General features: G+C 42.2%; 1 protein-coding gene across 1 annotated transcript in view; it reads right to left on the bottom strand.

The window, feature by feature from the left end:
* The window catches only part of RND3 (Rho family GTPase 3), a 27,349-nt gene extending 9,841 nt beyond the window's left edge, over nt 1–17,508 (bottom strand). The window contains exons 1-5 of the mRNA XM_059704882.1: nt 17,072–17,508; nt 16,516–16,603; nt 5,006–5,115; nt 1,812–1,946; nt 1–137 (exon numbers count right to left, since the gene is read on the bottom strand). Coding sequence (XP_059560865.1) covers nt 1–137; nt 1,812–1,946; nt 5,006–5,115; nt 16,516–16,603; nt 17,072–17,221 — 620 coding nt within the window. The 5' untranslated portion in view covers nt 17,222–17,508. The remainder of the gene's footprint in view (nt 138–1,811; nt 1,947–5,005; nt 5,116–16,515; nt 16,604–17,071) is intronic.
* Between the last annotated feature and the right edge of the window lie 5,102 nt (nt 17,509–22,610).

Raw genomic sequence — 22,610 nt, 5'->3', positions numbered from 1 at the left:
CCGCTTAACGTTTTTATTTGTTTTGTTACACACGCCAAGGTGGCAACGTGAAAAATGTCTCTGACGCTATTTTCTGACTGTAGTGCTGAGCATTCAATATAAGTGGCTGCTCCGATCTGTTTGGCCATATTTGCCCCTGAGAAGTAAAAGAAGGGACTGTATTTAGCAATATGTCTTTGGGAAAAGTTATAAGTGTCTTCTAAATAATAACGCATTGCAAAGCATTTCTAATGTTAACTGAATTTTCCAAGTGTTGCTGAAAAAAAAAAAATGCCAGTTTTTAAATCTGTACTGCCTTCTTTACCATGTCATAAATATTTGCAGTCAAGAACCAGTCCTAAGATGCACAATTTTCATCACTCAATAGATGCTGTTTGACACCCTAGAGGTGCAAAAGGCTGTCACTGGGCATCACTAAATGAGGCCCAGAGCATCAGTTAGTATGATTCAAAGAAGTAGGAGAGAAGCTAAGGAGGTGATTCATCTTCACTATCAACTATAACCAAGAGTAACTAGAATCTCTGGTCTTCCAGGTCACAGCAAAGTATAGAATTACTCAGAGGACCCTACTATTGGAAAAAGGCAGCTGAAGATCATGAATATAAATGATGCATTTTCCACATGCTCCTAGCAGGGGTGATTCGGCCCCTAGCTTGTTCCAGCACCTCATGGGGCACTCAATTTTCTTGAGTGTATATAACAATCAAGATTAGTCAATAGGCTATACAAAAAAACCCCTGGTAAAGAATAGAATACAGAACCAATTTTGAGATGTATGGAATTAAGTCTTAGGGCCAAAATAAATTGATGAAAGAAATAGTACTGTTATGCCATCTCATTAGTAAACACAAAATATGTAATTTCTAAACATGGGCCATACACCCCAGTGAATTGAACAATAAGGAAGTGTGCCTCAAAACAGTTTACTAAATAACAAATTTTTTGTTAATTAGAAATGCAAGACAAAGACTACAGCATTTAAAATAATGAATACTAAAAAATATATATATATAGCTCTTTCAACATGAACTCTCTTTAGAATCTGTAAGCTTTGAGAGAATAAATTTCTAAAACCAAGTCTCCTCTTTTCTAAATGCTTAGAAAAAACACCTGAAAAAGTGATGAATCTGTAAAAGACAGTTTTATTGAGTGTTCTACTTTACTGTCAAAGGCTTTCTCTTTTTGTTGTTTTTTATTGTGCTGCTGAGTGTAAAATAAGATGAACTCTCTTAAAGAGTACTACCGATGTTGACCCCATTCTCTCTTAAATCCAGTGGGAGCTACGGATATATACAAGGAAGCATATGACCTACTGTTCATATACTCAGTAATCAAAGATGTCATTGCTCTACTAAATGCCAGAACATTCATATTTTAAAAGATTTTTCCCAAACTTGTCTTATTATGCATATACGCACATGAATCCTTATACAATAAACCACTGAAACAATTTTGGAAAGCTTTTTGGGAGGGTTCAGTGCCAAAGTATCACATTTTCAGCCAAACTTTGCCCCCGATCACTTTGTGGCCTTTGACACTGATCTGAGCTATGGGCTGCCCTCAAGGAGCTTAGATGCTTCCCTGTGAAGGCACAGGCCCCAAAGCACCAGCCCCTTCATCTGTGTCTACAGATGGTGCCAATCTGGACACATAGTGCTCATTCTGCATCTTAGAAAAGGGTCTTGCTCTTGGACTTGACCACTGGTTGAGCCTTAAGAAAAGTGGCACCTGTTAATTTTATTTATTATGAGTGATGTTCCATTTCTGTCCTTTTTAAAACCCACACTGGTACACGGACAACATATACATACCTGGTCATAGGACACTGGTGTCTGTCTGTGGTTGGAGAGCTCCACTAACGTGCTGACATCGGTCCGAAGATCAGATTTGCAGCCCACCATGAGCATTTTGGTGTTGGGGCAAAACTCCTGGATTTCACCTTTCCACTGTTGAGGGAAAAGACGAGACATTAGCAAAGCGCTGACACCCACAGAATAGAAACAATTTCTCCACTGGCAGACATTGGGAATGGGACTCATAAAGGACATTGAAAAGGAACCTTCACTTCAGATGAAGAAGCAAACTTGCATTTACCTCCTAAGTAATACTAAGTTTTACTACATCCTCAAGTGGATCCACTGGGGAAGACTTACGCATATTATTATTTATTCTCTATTTTTGTGACTCAGTATCTGTCCCTACTGCAAGAGACTTGTTGGGTGTTGTCAGAAGGTAACTTCAGTAATATCTTAATTATCGGGGTATCTCTGAAAGATAAAAGTGCCTTAAGCATAATTATATATTGTAACAAGTGATTACATCCTTGGATTGTTGAGCTGACACGTCCCAGCATGGGCGGCTGGGAATAAGAAGTAACAAACATAAACACAGGTATGCATTCACTGATCCCATCAAGAAAGATGGAGCAGCCACCATGTGATGGAATCGGTATTGAGATTTCAAGAACTGGAGATAAAGTCAATAAACAGAACATTCTGCCCCTAAGAAGTTTCCATTCGAGTGGCCAAATCAACCAAGACCACGGCCTTGCAGAGTCCCACCTTTTGGGCTCTCAGAGAGGCATCTGGTCCTGCGGCTCATATGCCCTGGAGTCAGTTTTAAGCTACATAGCTGCTAAACGTTTCAGTTTAGTGCAACGTTGGGTTAGTTGTTTTGTGACCTAACAGGAATTATTAGAATCTACAGAAAAATCTGCCAGGGGATTCCTCCATTTAAAGAGCAAATGGATATCTTTTCATGGTTTCACTTCCTCACACTTGAGATAACCATCAGGATGGGAGTCAGGAGTTCAGAGTGTTCACAGGAAAGTTCTGGCTCTTGGGGAAGAGGGATTAGAGGGGCTGAGATCAGGAATCCACGCCTCCAGACTCTCCCCTCCCACAGGCACAAATATGTATTTAAGTGCTGTACTACATATTGTGGTGGTTACAAAGATGATTAAGACATAACTGTGCCTCCAAAAGAGGAATTCGCAGAAGAGTGTGGATGATGAAGTCATGAATATAATCCTGGATAATAAGGACATCCTGCAGGAGTAGTTCCGAAGACCATCAGAGGAGACATTTCTAGAGCTAGAGGTGTACTGTGGGCAAAGAACTCTGCTCCCAACTACACCCGTGGGTGAAGGGAGCAATGTACTTTCCCTAAGAGCCCAATTTATCCACCAATCCCTCCCTCCTTTTTTCCCTCCCTTCATTCCTCCTATCCCTTCCAGAATTATTTAGGAACATCTACCATGTGCTGAATGGCACTGGAGTTAAGAACTGGAAGGTGAATTAAAAAAAAAAAAGAATACAATCTATCCTGCTTTAAGCCACTCTAACCTCTTTGATATTCGAGGACTTAAAGGATTCAATTAATCAAGACAAACCATAACAGGGGTTATCAGGAGCCTTAAACCTCACACGAATGTAAAACATACTCATTAATATCTTTAAGGCCAATGTCACTATTCATTTTGTCTCAGAGGACGAAAGCAAAATAAAACAGGAGCGCGGCTTTTCATTATAAATTATGCATAACCCGATGCTACATCAAGTAAAAACTCCAGTAAATAAGCAATCTCTTTTACCTACAGACAAGCACTAGGCATGCTGTTTTGTTGCTCTTCAGCTGTGTAATGACTTTGGCCTCCCTCTGCATGTCTAGCAACTATTTAAGAGCACTGAAGACAGAAAAGGTGTATTCATGCCTAAGCCTGACAAACATTAGCATTATTTGTGATACATAGATAAGTTAAAAAGTAGAAAAGCACATTCATTGAGATAACTGTGTTTAACATGTTTAGTAAAGAGCGATGATTCACCTTCAAACTCTAATTTTATATGACACAAAAGATAAACAGTCAAACATGATAAAGAGGTATAAATTAATAAAAACACACAAAATGTTATAATGACACTGCCTTGTTCTCAACCATATCCTCTGTGTAAGCCTTAGTGCATGGAGAAGAGAGGGCGCTCCACTGAAGCGTCCGATTCTGAAACCCCACAGCGCTCAGGGCCAGGACTGAGAACACAGGCTGAAGCACATGGCTTCGGTAATTGCCCAGAGGCTGAGTACAAGACTGGTGGAGGCCCAGGACAGCTCCTCCCTCCTGCTGGCCTTCTCAGTACCTGGGACCCACCTGCAATAGATCCCCTTCCTCTTGACCTCCCCCTGGTTCTGTCCAGGGCTTCCTTAGGTCCTTTTACCTCCAGAAACCAGGTATGTTATCATCAGAACATGTTTACAACTACTGTTCTTGTTAGCATCTGACATCTCCCTAATTACAAGTCACCTTGTCTAATGTCTGGAAACACGCCCATGTTCCTCCTATATTTGTTCTATTTCTGTTTCTAATAACTAACATCATTACTGAGACACAGCCTCTTTCTTAAAACAGCTACTATTGCAGTCTTTTTACTATCTGAGTTGAGGTCAAACATAAACCTATAAACTAAGACACAATCTATAGGGTAAATAAAGGAAGGACAGAAGGAAGACATGCTTGACAGTCATCAAATATCATTTCTGCCCAAAGAATAAACTCAGAGGCTCTTAAAGGGGTGTTTTGTTTCTTAAAATGAAATACAATTTTAAGCAAGCTCATCATTAAAACTGGGGACACATATGGGAACCCTAACATAGTGTAAAAGTGTCCTTTGTAGTGTTCTAACTCCAAAATACACAGCTGAGTATTAACTAGAGCAGGGGTCCTCAAACTTTTTAAACAGGGGGCCAGTTCACTGTCCCTCAGACCATTGGAGGGCTGGACTATAGTTTAAAAAAAAACTATGAACAAATTCCTATGCACACTGCACATATCTTATTTTGAAGTAAAAAAACAAAACGGGAACAAATACAATATTTGTATTTGCATGTGGCCCGCAGGCCATAGTTTGAGGACCCCTGAAGTAGAGTGTTGGGGCTCCCCAGCCCACTTCATGTTCCTATGTTATATATGGGCCGGTACTGAACCGTGTCATCATTCTCCAGCACTTGCCTTTTTTAGGACACTGTCCAGAGTCTCTGGTCTACTGATGTCAAAGCAAATCAGCACAGCATCTGAGTCTGGGTAAGAGAGGGGCCGGACGTTGTCATAATAAGGAGAACCTGGAAGAGACAAAGATACACCAGTTTTTAGATGAAAATCTCTTGCCTGTCATGCATTAATCCTGCCCTTTTGAATTAAATCCCTTGAATATCACATGGGGGTGGGGTTCCACTCCCACTTCCTCTAATTTTTGGTAATTAAGGCAAAAACAAAACAAAACACACAAACAAAGGCTGAGTAGTAATATATGCATCGCTGCCAGAAGAGGAATGAAGCCTCCCTTGTATCTGATGGGACTCCAAAGGGAAGAGCCGGGATCTAACATCTGCATGGTTCAGAGTGAAGATCAGGCATCAGGGTGAAACACAAAGGCTGTTGGAGCCAGATGGTCCAGAATGCAAACCCACCCACCGCCACCACTGAAGGAGGGGCAGGGTTGCTTTAGGATTCTGCGTCAGATTCTTCATTCATAAATGAGGATACCTACCTGGGATTAAATAGGCCCATTTAGTAAGGGCTCAGTAAGTCTTAACGATGGTTATGGTTGTGTTGGTGCTATTAAAAGCTGAGTGGTAGCCAGCACCATAAATGGAGCTACTTCTTGGGAAAGAGACCAAAACTCAAAAGCACTCTGACAATCCGATAAGGGTGAGTCGGGGAGGGAGGAAAGGTAGGTTCAGCTCTTCAAAGAGAACCACAGTCAACCACATTGCATCTGTGTACTCTACCTCAAGGTTACAAGTTTGGATAAGCCATCAACCTGCGAGCTTGCTTACTTAAACTCACCCCCAAATGCTACACAGTTTCTCTTCCTGTGACAACCAAACCCTGTAATAAATGCCACATTGGATCACGTCACTTTTTTACACACTTCCATCTCTGAGAGTGACACGGAGGCATGATCCACGGATCTTGGCCTGAGTTAAATCCAGGGCACCCAAAAGGTTTAAGTTACCAGCAAATTAATTTAACCACAGAACCCTCTAGCCATTTAGAAAATTTCTCCCTTTCCTTTAGGAATCTCAAAAGATGGGCAATTACACGAGGCCAATTATTATAAAATAGTGTGACTATACAATCAAATGCAGCTTGTCAATGCTTTTTATTTTTTAAATCATTTTCCGTATACTGACATTGCACAGGCATGATATGAAAATCATTTTATTAGGGGATATATATAAATGTGTGTGTGTGTGTGTGTGTGTGTGTGTGTGTGTGTGTGTAAGTATGCATGTGTATTTGACTCCAGAGTAGAGAGTCAAATCTAAACCACCAAAGCCTTTTTGAAAATCAATTCCCTTTTGACATATCCTTCCATTTCTAGCAGAAAAACATGACATGCTGTCTCCTGATAAATCAAAACCTTGATAGTCAAAGTCAGGAGGAGAGAAATACTAAAGAAGCTTTTAAAATAATCTAGCAAAACAATATGTGAGGTTATTCTTGAGTTCTAGAAGTCATTGCAGTTAGGGTGCACCAGCCTCTGTTCACAGTAGAGTCTGGTCCCTAGCAGTCACTAAGGAACCCAGAGACACTGTGGCCTTTACACTGAGCTGTTTTACAGGTGGACAGTGACAATGCAAGCAAGGTGTGTCTACCAATCAAGGAAGAAGGAAATGTTCTAGGAATCAGGAAGAAAGTGTATGAATAAGTACAAACAATCGGAGCCAGAATTTTTCATGAGCTGCACCAGCTCCCTACCCACACCTAGAAGCAGGCTGACAACTGAAAGACATTTTCCAAATGCTTAAAGGTTTCAGTTTCTTTCAAAATCAAGTCATTTTAAATAACGAGGTGTATTAGAATGAGGATGACTCTGAAAATGATAAGCTGAGCTCCTGCCTTTTCAGCCATTTAAAGAAATCTGAGGTGAAGAGAATAACACACATAATTCACTAATTTAAACATTACTGAGAGGCATCAGAAATTAGGTGGCTTATGGCTCTGTGTGGGTATATTTGTTATGTGAGGTGCCGACTTTCTGAATTGCAACCTTTCTTGTTTGTGTCCAAAGTCTAACTTTGACAGAGCTGCAGCTGTAAACATTAAGGAATTGCTTTCCAAATACGGAGTCAGAAAGTTCTGGATCATAGAATGGAAATCCAAATACCAACCATGAACCCCAGGATTTCCTCTGCTCTTCAGAGTTAGCAGGAGATGAGAGGACCCCAGATCCATAAAAGCAGAGCTTTCCAACAGTGGGGACTGTCAGAAACCTAGCCAGGCTTTCAGAGATCCCCTTTCTTGGAAACCACTCACTTCCCAGCCTCAATCTGCCCTGAACTTGGAAGGAGAAGCACCTGCAGGTGCCTTATACCTTCAGAACATGAGGTGAGAGTGCTCACTGCCAATCTCAGACCCACAACTGCTCTGCACAACATTGGGGGCCATCTTCCAAATAACTACAAAACTTAGGAAAGACAGCCAGAGAATTACAAAGGTGTTAACATAGAGTAATGAAAATCGGGACTACCAAGAAAGTGGTTTCATAATTTAGTTCACCACCTGGCTGCAGAGAATACTTCTCCGGCCCGGCCGTTTCTGTGCTGGGTCTCCCTCCCCCACGTATTATCAGCCACAAAGGGGATCCGGCTCAGTGTTCCGCCCTCTGCCCTGTCCCGCCTGGAGACTATGGCTTCCTAGAATCAAGCCATGTGCTCTGTGTGCTTAGTGAGTCAGCCCACATAGCTGCAACTGTAGAAACTGTCCCGACTTAAGATGAAACAGAACTGTGACTGATACCACATTCTTATGGAGGTTTGTTTCTGTTCATGTTTTCATTTGGTTTAATTTTTTGAATGAAAATAAGTATGTATGTGAAGGTTCATGAGAAATAAACCACCTTGCTTTACAGTGTAGAGATGCAATTTTTAAAAAATAAATTTATTGGGGTAACATGGGTTAATAGGATCATACAGGTTTCAACCATATACTTCTATGATACAAGATCTGTGTGTTGCACTGGGTGCCCACCACCCACAAAGAGGCACTTTTTAAAAGCTTTCACAAGACCTGATTAGGAGTGATCCTGTCCTCTCACTTCTGTTAGATCAATAGGAGTGTCCAAAGTGGCAATAAAACTGATCCCCATATTTATTAGTTATAAGCATAATTTGTGTAACCACTAACTACAAGAGTAATTTGTCATTAAAAATAACAAGACCACAAGACCACTTACTCATTATATTTTGGGGTGGGGTAAAATTTTCCTATCCCAAAAGATCTTTCCTATCTTTTGGGATAGGAAAATCTACTGCCTCTACTTTTTCATAGTAAAAAAAAATAATAATAAATAAAAATCTAACAATACAGCTAAGCAGAACCTTCAGGGAAAAAAAAGAAAGATCCTGTGTAACTTAACAGTGTTTACTCTGCTTAAGCAATTCGGATTCTTCCCTGTTCTCTTCTGTAAAGCCCATGCTACTGCACAAAGGAAAGCAAAGCTGGAGAGTGCACGCTGTAATCACAGGCATGTGTGGTACAACTCACAGGCCAAGAAAAAGGGAAAAGGAATTCCAGGAATTCCCTGTGAAGTGAGAACCAATATGGGAGGCAGAAGTGACACCAAAGTAAGGGCTGAAAGTAAGCCCATGAAATGGGAAAAATGCGTGCCCTTAACTCCTACATCTCTCCTGAAAAGTCTTAAAACAGTCTGTTAAGCCAAACAGCAACACATTAACTTCTATATATATATTTTTAAAGATGCAGGTGCAAAGCTTCCAGGGTAACTGTAGAACTAAACACAAGAGTGCTGCACATTTTTCACTATGTTGGAGCATACTGCCGTGCACAGCGGGTACTGATGTATGTACCCCAAGAATGTACCTCAGCTAAATGCTTGTCTAGGTCCTGAGCTGAGCTTTCTCAAATAAAACTCTTTCTCAGCATGTGCAATAGGCTTCATGCATATGGAAATCTCAGCTGCAGCATTTCTTATTATGCCAGACGAAACTTGAAACACACAGCACTATTCCCAAGTCCTTTCTAATGAACTGATCAGACCATAAAGAGAAAACTTCAGGAAAACTCTGTATTATAAAGAAACAACTGTGCCACATATGCACCCCACATCAAAACAAAAACAAAAACAAAAACAAAACAAAACAAGAAAAAAAAATCTCTTTGCTTGGGTGCAGATTAGAATAAGTGCACATTTATGGTGCTCTGAGTTCCTCAAGTTTGGCAAACATCGGCCAAGTTCTAAAAGGCTTTTGAAACATCAGGTCTACCCATCTTTGTCTTCAAGATCATTAACTTTGCATGAGAACAAAATTTCCAGCCCAAGAAGAGTCACAAAGTGCCTCACCCAGAAACTAATTTTGCAGACATACCTGCCTGTTTACGTCATCCTTTCACAAAGATAGAACATACCATATATGTACATCATTGAATGTATATGTGAGAAGATTCATGCCCTAAGGCAGGCTTTATGGAACCTTTTGTAAAACCATTTCAAATGTTGTGAGTCTCTATAATAGGAGTCTGAGAACTGAAAACTCTTCTAGTTGAGTATTTCCTAAATATTTCTTTTTTTTGAACCTTAAATTTAAAAACTTTCCATTCCCCCTTAAGAAATTCCTAACAAGAACAATAAAATTAGAAATACTGCATATTTTTTTTTTTTTGGCAAAGAAAACAGATTTAACTTTTGGTATTTTCAGTGGCCACCAACAGAATCTCTGTGCCAACAGCAGCAAACACACGAGACTATGATCTGCCCAGCTATCAGCGGATTGCACTTCTTCATGCCATCTAGAGAGTGAAAGCTCCAAATTAGCAACAATCTCAACCATGTGAATCAAGTCTGAGCAGGACGTTTCTGTCTGGCACAGTAGGGGACTCTGAACTCTTTTCCCCAGTAGTGTGCCCCACAAATGCCATGCCCGCAAATATGCAACAAACATTCCCAAGAAGAGTATTTTGTTTCTTTTACAGGTTCAGATTCACTGGAATTATGAACAGATTTTATGAAAACGTGGATGGGGGCACTTTTGTGTTGCTATAAAGATAGAATCAATATTTTTTATTTCTTGGGGCAATGCAGATGCATAGTTGGAAAGTCAATGAGGTAGAAATAAGGTCGCTATTTTGGGGCTGTAAATAAAGTGGTTGCCCTAAACTCCTGGTCTTGCTTAGACTTTTAAAAAGTATTAGAATCCAAACATTCTGCTTAAAGTGGAACTATGGTAAGTCACAGAGCTTTAGGGATAAGGGTAGATATGAACAAAAGTTTTTAATGGCATTATTCCTCAGTAACAGATTAAAGACTGTGTTCCATATAATACTTGATTCCTCAGAGAAGAGCTCCACAGGTGAATTCGCCTTGCCATATCAGGCTCACTTTCCAAAACCAATTTACACAAAACCTGGTCAAACTTCTGAGAATTCCCAGTTGCATTCGGTGTCAATGGGAATTTGCTTTGGTGTCTCTGAGTCAAGTTGCCAATAGATAGTAACTGAGAAGACATTTACAAGGCATCTGAAAATGGCTGAGGTACAACTAATTCATTTAGCACAGCCCACCAGATACCATGAGCTTATTGGAGAAACTATTGATCCCTGGTGTCATATCTACATGCAAAAGAACTGGATTAATAAGGAAAAATCTGGTTATTTCAGTTGCCATCAAAATGACCAATATGGATGCCTCACTGAAATGTACAACTTAGCAAGAAACTAGGTTGGAGAAAACTTAGTACTAACTGAGGATCTAGAGACAGATGTAGACTTAGAAGGGGAATTTATACCTTACTTTTTAAAAATCCATAGTATAAGCTGAAATCATTGCATGGTGGACAAATCTCCAAATATAGTTTATTGCTTATTGAAAATCACCATCCAAACTTAAGAGCTCTCTGTTTTGCCTTCTTAATCTACATGTCTTACAAAGTTTCAGGATAAAAGCTTAAGAGTTGAACCTCATTTTGAAACTCTAAGCTCCCTGGGATCATGACTACCTTATGATCGAACTGGTGTTCTGCAATTTTGCCCTTGGTAAACACATCACCCATGAGTATTTGGCTTCTTTGTAAATGCTTGTTCTCTGTCTTTCTCTAACAAGGTTAAGTTAGACTTCAGCTTTCAGAATCTTGGTTTCCTTGAATCATTAAATAAATGTAAGCTGTTTCCAAGTGGGAGGGATGTTAAAGACTGGGTCATCTTATGGAGATAAGGAAGGCATTAGATCACGGGCTTGGGCTAGCCCTCTAGCCTTCAATTCTTTGGATCTTCATGATAGGTGAAACCAACTTTAGAACCTTAGACTCCCCCTCCTATAAACAAGTATTAAAGAACCAAAGACAAGACTCATAGTGCCTTGAGGGCTCAGCTTTGCTCTGCTGTCCCCACCCTGTTCCCACAGCATTCATCAGAGTTCATGCACACACAATGCCCTAAAAAAAAACTAACAACAACAACAAAACTGCTTACTGGCTTTATACTTCTTTCTATTCTATATGTCTTGCCTTGATGTGTTAATTTACATGGTAAATCACAAAAGAGGGGCCAGTGATCTCTTTTGAAGCTGCTTTTCTGAATTAATTATACACTAATCTCCAACACAGCTGAACATTTCCATTCCTGTTAAGAAATATTTCAATAGAAAGCTTGTCACAGAGACTATTCTTTAAACTTATGTATAAGCTATAGATATAACAATATAAATGACTTCTATTTGTAAAGAGTTTGTCCTTAAAGTCAGACCATGAATTGAGATTTTTTTTCTTCCCTTTTCCTTTAAGTATAAAATTTAAAGACAACTATATTCTCTGCTAATAATGTTAAAAACTAATAAGGAAGTACTAACTTTAGCACATAGGGCCTAAAAGAAGCTTATATCATGACAAGATTCAAAAGAGTATTCATGAGGAAACAGCATCGTTATTGTGGGGGAATTTTAGCAGCTGAACTGAGTATTTTAAAACTAATAATATGCCTGAAATAAAATGTGCATTAACTTGCCTTGGTTAAAAGCTGGCATGAATGACTATTATTCCCTAAATCACATGCGTTGAAATTACACTGCAATCAAATCACTTAGGAAAGATATGGTGATCCTTAAATGACTAAGCTTCTATTATTAGCTCCATGCTACAAATTGCTTCCATGCTTGGCAAATGTGGCAGACTCTGAAGCACATGATAGATAGTAGAACTACTTTGATCTCAACTCATCACCTCAAAATGCTGATACCATGTCCCATGGTTTTGCAGAAACTCATGGAGTAAATTTGAAGATTATTTGGGTCATTTCTGAAAATATTAATAAACATGTTCATCTTCTTAATGAAAAGGGAATACTTCTCAATAAAATCAAGAAATTATGGATCTGTATCCAAAGGCTATCTTTAGCCCCTTTCCCCAACCCCCCGCCCACTACCACTTTTTAGAGGATTCATGGTGGCTTTAGTTCAAAGAAGGTTTTGTTTACTTTCAGAGGGGCTGGAGTGACTTTAAGTAACCATCAGAAATCAACTAGCCAAGTGCCACTGTGGTGACTTTAACTGGTGTGTGCACTGGCGGCGGGAGAGTCTATCTGTCAGCACTAGGGTTGCCTGACAATGGAAATACACTGTAACCAGGTAGAACAGGGCACTTGATGCAAGAACCTCATCATAAGTTGAATATGAGCTACACTAAATGGGGAGAGTTTCCTTCTCCCCACCCCACCTGAATTAAATGATTCTTGGGGGCAGGGCCTTTTTAAAACTAGCACTGCATCTCTAAGACCTCACACAGGGCCTGCACATAATAGGTGCAGAAAAAGAGAAGGGAGCTAGAGAAGAGAATGGAAGGCACTATTAAGTTTCTGTGCCTTAAAAAGTGGGGAATGAATTATCTTTTCTCTTGGTGCAAAAAGACCCTACATAGCCTGCTTGCACTTGATGTTCTTTCCTACACCCAAATTGGCAGAGCTTTGCCTGTGCATATCGTATGACTGCTGTGGGGAAAGGAAACCCCTGTATGAGAAGCCTTCCAAGTATGGAAGCCAGATAAGGCAAGAATTGCTTCTGGTTCCTGAATGTTTACCCCTCTGCTAGGAGGCTAAACACGAGGAGCATGCCATTCAAAGGACAAAGTTTATGCAATCTTTCTCCCTATATACTAGTAAGTGAAGTGAGGAACATCTAATTTTTCCTAAATAAATCTCTAACTTTCACAATGTCTTAGAAAGGAAAAATAAAATTGACACTTAGGACTTTACAGACTTGGTTTAGATCTTATTTCCAAAGTTAAATTGATAGCAATTGGGAAAAAAATAAATGTATAATGAGGCATAAGGCACATGCAATTATTTTCACAACCTGAACTAAACAAATATCTTAGTGGGCAAAGAAAATGTCAAACATTCATCAAAAATTAATCCTGTTTAGAAATTTGCCATGAAAAGCTCGAGTTGCAATGGAAAAATGTTAAGACACTTGAAATGATTAGCTGCTGATGCAGTGGTTCTTGCTAGATGTATTTTGCTCATGAATGGCAAACCATTTTTGGTGGAAACAGTCTATTTTAGAATTTAAGCAGTGCTTGGTAACTGTGTTTAATTAACTAATATTTTGCCTCACAAACAACATAATGGAATTCTAACTATGCCTTTTTTTCCGTTTGTATAAACCTCAATTGGAGCAAAGATTTCATTATGGAATAATTTTGCCATGATATTTTCTTAATCACAGTTTTTCCAAACCTTTATATTTTAGTTAAACACCCATCCGATTTGTTTCATTAAGTAAAAATACAAGTGATTATCTCACTACAGACTTCATTTCAGGTGATTATCTTTAATTTGATGAAAGGCAATATTTATAAAGTTGACGTTCTTTGTGCACAGATAATTCAGTGGTAATAAATGTCAGGAAATCGGATCTCCTTGGAAACTATGCATATTCATTTGTTCATGCAACATATTTTATTGGGTGACTACCGTGTGTGAGACATGATGCTATGTATGCAGAAAGTTTGAATTAAATACTTGAAAATATCTGAAGTGATTGATATTTACTGCACATGTGAAGCATAGCCTCCACATTTTTTTTATTTTCTAGCCTTTGAGAAACAATGTGTCATTTTTTTCTGCCAAAAAGAAAAAAGTCAATTTAGCCCTTTGGGGGCCTAATCGAAATCTCCGTTGGTGGTCCGGTGACTCTTGAAGCCTGAGACAGGGCATGTATAACCCAGCATTCCTTCCTCTGAGCCCACCCGTGCCCCTCCCCTACCTAAATGAGTCTCCTCCCTAAATCCCCCAGGAAGCAGCGGCTCTGTCCAGACCCTGGCTGGCTTTGTGGGTGGTGAAAACCCCAGCACTGGAATGCCAGGTCCACTGGGACTGAGAGCAGAAGCCAACCAACATCCTGGGAAACAAAAAGACTTGCTTGTCCGGTGTCCTAAAGCCAAGAAGCAAAGGGCTGGGAGAGATCCTGCACGTTATCTAGCTCTCGATTCTCTTTTTTTCAGACAATGAAATGAGACTCAGGGAGGTAGGGGATTTGTACACAGAAACGGTGGTAACCAGTAGCTAAGATCTAAGCACAGCTTCGTATCAACGACTGGATCAGACTCAGACCCCCACACCTAACTGCCTAAATACTTCTTACCTTGCATTAGGTCCAAACCTGTGTGTGTGTGTGTGTGTGTGTGTGTGTGTGTGTGTGTGTGTGTTGGGGTGGGGGGGGGGAGCGGATTACTAGTGCTAATTATTGGTTCCAAACCAGCTGTCCTGCCCACCAGGTATCACAAATACCTTGATATGTCTGGGAATTAGATCCCATTAAGTACTAGGGGCTCTGTAACAACGCTGATGAGAGGAACTACTGAGGTATAAGAAAACACTAGCATTCTAGCAACACCTTCCCTGCAGCTGCGAGACTGTGTGCCATCCCCCATACAAAACACGCTGAGGTCCTGGTTCTGCTGCCCTTGGCAAGGCTCCAGGAAGAGCCTGGCTCTCCAGGGAGAGACAAAATCGGCGCTTCTCACTGCACAACTCAGAGCACCTGGCAGTGACCACGAGAGGCGCTCGTGCGAGACTTCCCGCGGGTCTTTGTGCCTGGACTGCCCCAGGCGACCCTGTCAGGCCGGTTCCTTCCCGGTGCTCTCCAATCCCCGAGTCCCTCCGGGGCTGCAGAGGTTAAAGCCCAAGGTTGTGGGGAGCTCGCACAGCCCAGAAGCACCTCCAGGAGGCTACTCCCAGCTTGACAGCAAAACCTGCGTGTTGGCACTTGCGCGCTGGTTTCACCCGGGATTGGGCCGGTTTCACCGGCGGCAGCCCAGCTGCTTGCGGAGCTGCACACAGCAGCGCGGGGGCTCTGACCCAGCCTGCGCGCTGGCTCCTCCTCCTCCAGAGGCAATGCCCTTGGTGAGAACCTCAATCCTTCGCTCCCGGGAGCCGCACACAGGAGCCGCGGGCGCCTGGATCCCAGACCCAGATTCCTGGGCGGGGGGTGAGGGGGGGGTGCCCTTACCGCATTAGACCCAGCGGGAACCCCTAAAAGCCGTGTGCTGGAATCCTGCCCCCAACCACCACCGCGCACCAGGTGGATGGGTGGGCGCGTGGGAAGGTGATAACCGGTCTTGACCCCCAGATCCTTGAAACGAATTCACCACCACGTCAATAATTCAACTGGACGGGAAGGTCAAAGGCGAATAGTGCGGCCCGCGGCCTCGTAGGCGGGCGGGGGTGAAGCAATAGGGGTCAGGGGGGAATGGCATGGGCGGGGGCGGGGGCCAGCGTGACCAAGAGGCGCGGGGCGTTGGGGAAGGCGAGGGAGCTCGGATCTGCAGGTCGGCACCGGGGCGGCGGCTGGGAGAGGAGGCCGGGGACCAGCGGGCCGCGTGCTGCCCCGCCGCCAGCGCATTCCTGGCTGTAGGCGTCACGAGCGCCGCGGCGGCCCCGGCTCGGGTTCCTCTCCCCTCCCACCTTCCACCCCCCCGCTTCCCCCCCCCCCAGCCAGGGGCGGGATCCGAACGTAACTGCGTCGCTTCGGGGATTTTCTCCCACCTCCCACTTTCCACCACCCCCGCCGCGCTCCCCGCCTCCCAGAAAATCAGCAGGTTAGATCCTGGAGGGGCGCCCGCCGGGAGCCAGGTGGTTCCGAGGCGGTGCACGCATCACGCAACACCGAGCCCCTTTGGCAGCTGCGAGGCGACTCGGGCAGAGAGTCCCGCGAGCCAACCGCTCCCTGGCCACCCGGCTACGAGCGGTCCCCGCCGCGGGGTCACCCTGCGGGCACACAGCGCTCTTTTCTCCCCACTGCCATCTGCTCACCCCAACCAGAAGGGGCAAAGTTATCACCCAGCAGGGACCTCGGGAATCCCTCGGAAAAGGTCGCCTTAACCGAGGGGCGGCCGAGCGCTGGCGGCGGGCGCGGGGAAGCCGCCGGGCGCGAGGTCCCAGACCCGCCAGGCACCCGGGAGCGCGGCTGGAAACCCGCCCCGAGCACCACGCGGTCCGCTGACTCTTACCCGAAGTGTCCCACAGGCTCAATTCTATTCTTTGTGTGTCGATTTCAAAACTGGCCGTGTAATTCTCAAACACTGTAGGGACGTAATTCTGGACGAACAAAATGGACAGAAGAGTGCAAAGAGGTTATCTTAAAAGGCACGACGCCGCAAGTCCCCCCTCTGAAAAACTGCCTCCTCAATTAAAAATAAAATACCCGACACATCAGGTCGCACGCCAAACAGGCAGGCCTTTTCCTAAAGCCCTGCCTCCCCGCTCGCCCCACCCGGCTCCCCAAGACATGAGGATCCAAATCTCCCAACCCCGGGTTCTGCACACATGACCGGACAAGTTTCTGAGCTCGCAGCAGAATGTGCAGGCGCGTCCCAACCCCTAAAACGCTTCCTGCCCACTTTCCCTCTCCAGGCAGTCTAACCGGTGGGAGTAATAAGGGGTGGAAAAGACAGCTTAAAAAAAAAAAAATAGAGGGACAGGGAAAAGCAAAAAGGAAAACCCACCTGGAGACGGGGTACCCCGCGGGCCGCCCCCCTCCTCAAAGCCCCGGCCGGCCACACTCACCTCGGGGAAGCAGTCTTTGGCGAAGACGTGCAGCAGCGCGGTTTTCCCACACTGACTGTCTCCCACCACTACTATCTTGCATTTCACGTTCTGATTAGGATCCATGATAGATTTGCTGGATAATTTCTGGCTGGCTCTTCTCTCCTTCATTGATCTTGTCTTATTTTCTCTTAGAACAGGAATTTTCTCTTAAGAGGAAAATATATATATGTATTTCTCTCTATATAAAAAAGCAGATATAAAAATAAATCGCAAGGCTGGTGGGAATCCCTGAAGCGCGGCGCAGACAAGGAGAGCTGGAGGAGCAGGCTCGTTACTCCCCTCCAACAAGTTTTATGCTTGACTCCACACCGCGCTTCCCAAGTCCAATTCCGATCCGACTGCTTTGTTTCACGCTCTCTGCGCGGCTTTATATGCTCGGCCTTCCAATCCTCTTCTTTCTCAATGAGAGAAGGAAACTGATCCGCCTCCTCCCCTTTTATGGAGCCAGGGAGCGAGCGCTGTCTGGTTACTTGCGGACAACGTAAGCAGTGCGCCCTCTAGGGTGACCCTGCGGGATCTATTTCCAGACCGAGGCCCTGGGACAACTTGAAGATTCCAAGGACGCTTTGCTGATGGATGGGACTGTGCAAGTCCAGGAGGAGATGGAAAACTGAATCTGTGTGCATAGTGATTTTTACTAGCATTTTTTTAAAAAACGTTTTAATAAGGACTGATCTACAGAAGATGCATGAAAGCAAAAGCATTTGTCTCCTAAATTAAGACACCCATATAAAATATAGGAAGCAAGTCCTGGGTGGGGAAGGGTTAAGTGGTTGTTTTTGTAGAGAAATGGTTTGTCATAGGTATATAGGCCATAAGCAGTAGGCTTAGGCCAGGTTATTCCAGATGTGGGAACTGGCTTGCCTGGGTCACAGTAATAGGCTGGCTTCTGAAACATGTCAGTTTCTGTCAATCAGGAGTAGTGCAAAGGGGAGGTGGGAGCAGAAAGAAAGAAAATGGAGGATTGCTCATAAATGAGTGACAAAAGCCACTGGAAACACAACCCTATGGCACTGGGGGCCCAAACATACAAAGTCAGCCATTGTCCACGTTGCGGTGAGGAGACTGGATTGGCGGGATTCAGCTCCTGCCCTTTAACCCCTTTATCAGTTACCCCCCACCCCATCCCTGGAATTGAAGCATCCGAGGCTGGACCCAGAAAACACATTATGCATAGCTGAAAAATGCAGGTACAAACTTCCACCCCCCCTCATCCCTCCTCCACATCCATCGCTCTAATCACCTACTTCAAAAGCCTCAGAGAGGACTAAAATTGGCCCATGAATTTGTTTTCTTTTTCTTATGTTATTTTTTTCCTCATCTTCATCTTCTGCGCTCCAAATTGTCGGAAGGTTTCAACTATTTAGTCATAAGGACATTGGCCAAAAGCAACTTAACAGTTCCCTATGAAGACTTCTAGGCTTGTAAATGAAAAGAAGATGAAGTGAAAAACCAGAGAGCTTAGTATGAGGAGTGAAAAGGCACCATGAAAGGTGGTTAAAAGCATGACTGTAAGTATTAGACGCTATGACCATAAAGTCTCGGGGGTCCAAGGACGGTCTCCTCTTCCTCTCAGAGCTGAGAAAACTGGAGCCTCACAGAGGAAGATCCCGGATGTGGACTCTCCGTCCACATTGTGGAGGGCTGACCCGCAGAGAAGAGGATGGCTGGCCATGCTCAGGGTCCTGAAGCCGCATCGGCCAGAGTTTGCTCTGCAGCACTTTAGTACTCCTCACCACCAACAAAAAACAAAGGAACAAAGAAAAGGGTGCCAGGGCCCAATTAATGATGGAGACACTGGGCTCATATCACTCCTTGAAGATGTACCAAGTACATTGACCTGTTGCAGACAGAAAAAGTCTTGTAGAAAAGTAGCCCACTTAGCATTATTTACTTAACCCATCATCCTCAAATCTGCTTAAGTACAGGAATCTTTTATCGACTTATTTACTTGTTTGTTTGAGAAGCAATGGGCATAGTGGTTGGGGGCAATAGATCACAAAGAGGTGTGTTTAGTTCCTAAACTTCATATTTTCTATCTGTGTAACCTTGGGTGAGTTATTTAACTTCTCTAAGCCTCAATTTCATCATCTGTAAAATAGGAGTTATAATGATAACTATGAGGAAATATAAAATAGTAATTATGAGGAAATGTAAATGAAGTTCTCAGATTAGTTTCTAGCGCAATAAAGAATCATCAACCTATTTTATATTTGGCACCTAACTCTTATTTGCACTTCTCAGAACTCCTGAACGTATCTTAGGAAATTCTGGCCTATTAGTGGCCTAATTGGAACTGGGAAAAATTAGATCCACCCCATTTTCCCCTCAACTTTTTACTTAGAAATTCGCCCCTTTCTAGAGATATGATTTGACTTTCCATATTCTTGAATTGATGTAGTCTATATGGCTAAACCACTCCAACTAGCAATAATTACCAATTATCTGTAATTGGCTGACAAGGAATAGAATAACTGTGTAGTTTATCACATAAGCTGGGACAATTTTGAGAGAAAAATGATTATATCAGAACAACAATGGTAAATAGGGTCTGTCCCAGGCAAACTGAGAGACATGATCACTTTACCCATGAATAATCTGGAATCAGAGTAGATGGCTATTTTTGGAAATCAGGTTACCTGAATCTCCAGGAATCTGCAAGTTGCTGAGTGAAATTTAATGGCTGTGTAATAGAGTAAAAAATCAACTGCCTGAAGTCACTAAACTTTGAGTCTCTTAGGGTAAGAATTCTTTCCTTTTCTTCTTTGAATCTCTAATGCTCCATGTGGATGGATATTCAACCTATATACATCTTTAAAAATTAATTTAGCATTTAGTTCAACAAGTACATATTAAGCACCTGCTATATACCAGGCACTGTGTTCTAGGAACTGTGAATGTAACAGTAAACAAGCCAGACCTGTTTGCTACGCTCACAGAGCACACATTCCAGACAAGAGATGCACAATAAATAAGGAAGCAACTGCATAAATAAGAATGACAGTGCTGAGCTCTATGAAGAAAAAACAGGATGGCATGGTAAAGCATAGCAGGTGGGGATTAGACACTGTGGCCTGCCAGTGTCTCTGTAAGGAAGTTGAGTTTTCAATGAGAACAATTCAGCCATGAGGTCTAGTGGAAGGCAAGGGAACAGATAGTGCAAAGGTTGTATGGAGGGAGAGAGTTTGGCAGGTTTAAGGAACAGAATTCAGAAGGCCAGAGTGACTGGGGCCTACTAAGGGAAGGAGAAAATAGGTAGGAAAGCAGAAGAAAGCAGGTAGGGATGAAATAATTGGCTGATGAAGATACGGTGACAGAGTTCGGATTTCATTCTAGGGAAACATCTAGTTAGACATAGGAAGGCTTGAACCAGAATAGTGACATGATAACTTAAATGGATGAAGGAATTAAGGAATTAAAGAAAGAATGAATGTATGGCCCCAGTTCTAGGTCTGCAACTGTCTCTCTAATAACTGAATCGTTGATGAAACTGCTCATCTTTAATGAAATTTTCAGATCTAAATGATTCCCAAAGTCCTAGAAAAGACTAAAAGTTTAGACTGCAATGGGAGGTTTTTTCCCTGAGAAAAACATTCATTTGGAATATGTGAAGCCCCATCTAGGGGATCACACAGGGGTGGGGAAAAGTAGGTTTACCATTGTAAATACGCAAAACAGAGTTTATTCTTGCATTATTTATCAATTATTGTACTATTTATTATATTTATTAATCTACTTTTGCCCACCCCTGTATATTAACCTAAACCCTGTATATTAACCCTTTACTATTGCTTCTCTTTATCTTCTTTGTCTTCCTATTACCCTCTCCTTCTCTAATTTACCCTTAACTTTAAAAGAAGAAGAAGAAGAAAGCAAATATTTCAACATAGATTGGTGAACAAACCGTGTGTATTCAGCATTCAATTGTCCAAAGAGGTTTGAGCTAAAAAAAAGTCTTTCCTTTGTCGTTAACCCTTTACTTATTAGGGGGAAGTCCCAATTTCTATAGAAACTGCATCACATCTGACACAAAAAGTTTTGAGAGGGCGAATTGAGAGAATCAGCTTTTAGGGATGGCATAGGACTAATAAGCAATAGCTCTATTCTCCCTGTGAGCACTGGACTACAAGTCTGAAAATTTGAATTTTAGTCCAGACTCAACACTAAGGCACTGTCTGACCTCGGGCAAACACTGGCTGAATTATTTTCCTTTGTTTCATCCTTGCAAGAGAATGATAATATCTGTCTCCTTTAACTTGCACAATAAGGCTGCTTAAAAAATCATGTGCCCTATACTTTAGAACACTCTTCTTTAGAAACACACTACAGACAACCCCCTTCTCAGGTGAAGGGTATGTATGGAGATCTCAGCTCACAGTAGAAAACTGCAAGGCATAATCCTAATTGTTTATTCACGGTGCCTGCCTCTCTTCAGACTCCAGCCAAAGTATTTGAAGGAGCAGGTGCATTGTGAGGAGAAAGCACAGGTCTCTTATAGGCATCATCAACAAAGCAAGAGATGACATAAAAACAAGAAAGCATGCAGAATGCCTTCATAGACGTTATGTCAGAAAATATGGCTATGAGTCATAGTCATTCTCTCTGAGAATTTAATAAGATGATGCATGTGACAGCTTCAAATACAGGAAGTGCAATATAAAGATAAGAGCAGGGTGTGAACTTGTAACTCAGGTGGCACTTTCAGAATTGTCTCTTCATTGGGATGGTCACTCAGCTGGCCTCATGTAACATCAAAAAAGTAGTAGGTTTTTGTTTTGTGTTTTTTTTTTGAGAAAGAAGAATTGAGGAAAGGATGGTTCATAAAATGTAATGGATTGAACCTGTTATTTGGGAAGAATTTGTTCCCTTGGAAGGTAATCTATCTTTTTCTTAATTTTCACTTAGAATTATGGCTCTTTGCCCTGTCAAGGACATTCAGATAAGCTGTGTAGGCTGTTTGGTCTGGGTTACAAATTTGGTCTTGTTTTTCCTCATCAATATTGACTGCCGACGTATGGACTTGGTCCTCATTCTTTAGCCAACAGGAAATGACACAGCTGGGTGAATGTTAAATAATAACTCATTGCCCAGTTGATTATCCTTTTCTTTGTTTACAGAACATTTGACAAAGAATTTGTTCCATTCTTCATCGACTCAGACCATATAATTCTGGTTCTGTACAGTATAGGGCACACATAGTCCTTTCCAAATGCCCTTTCCAAACTTCATTGTCTTTGATTCAGGAAGACATTTCTTTACATTTCAGTATTTCCCAGAAAAAGAAAACAAAAGATTAAGATTTAAAGGATTAATACAGAATTATAAGGCTCATTGATTACTTAGTCTGCTAAATATCCAAATAGAATTTATATCAATTGGTTAGTGCAATATGATACACATTTAAGAAACTTTCCTCAGAAAAAAAATTAAAGAATGTGTTCTTTATAAGTTGTTCTCTTTAAAAAGCCTGTTGTATATTTAAAAGATACCCATTTTT

Source organism: Myotis daubentonii, chromosome 7, assembly GCF_963259705.1.
Source record: "Myotis daubentonii chromosome 7, mMyoDau2.1, whole genome shotgun sequence".
NCBI classification, from domain to species: domain Eukaryota; kingdom Metazoa; phylum Chordata; class Mammalia; order Chiroptera; family Vespertilionidae; genus Myotis; species Myotis daubentonii.
The sequence above is the reverse complement of the archived record's forward strand: the minus strand, read 5'-3'. Positions and strand labels throughout refer to the sequence as shown.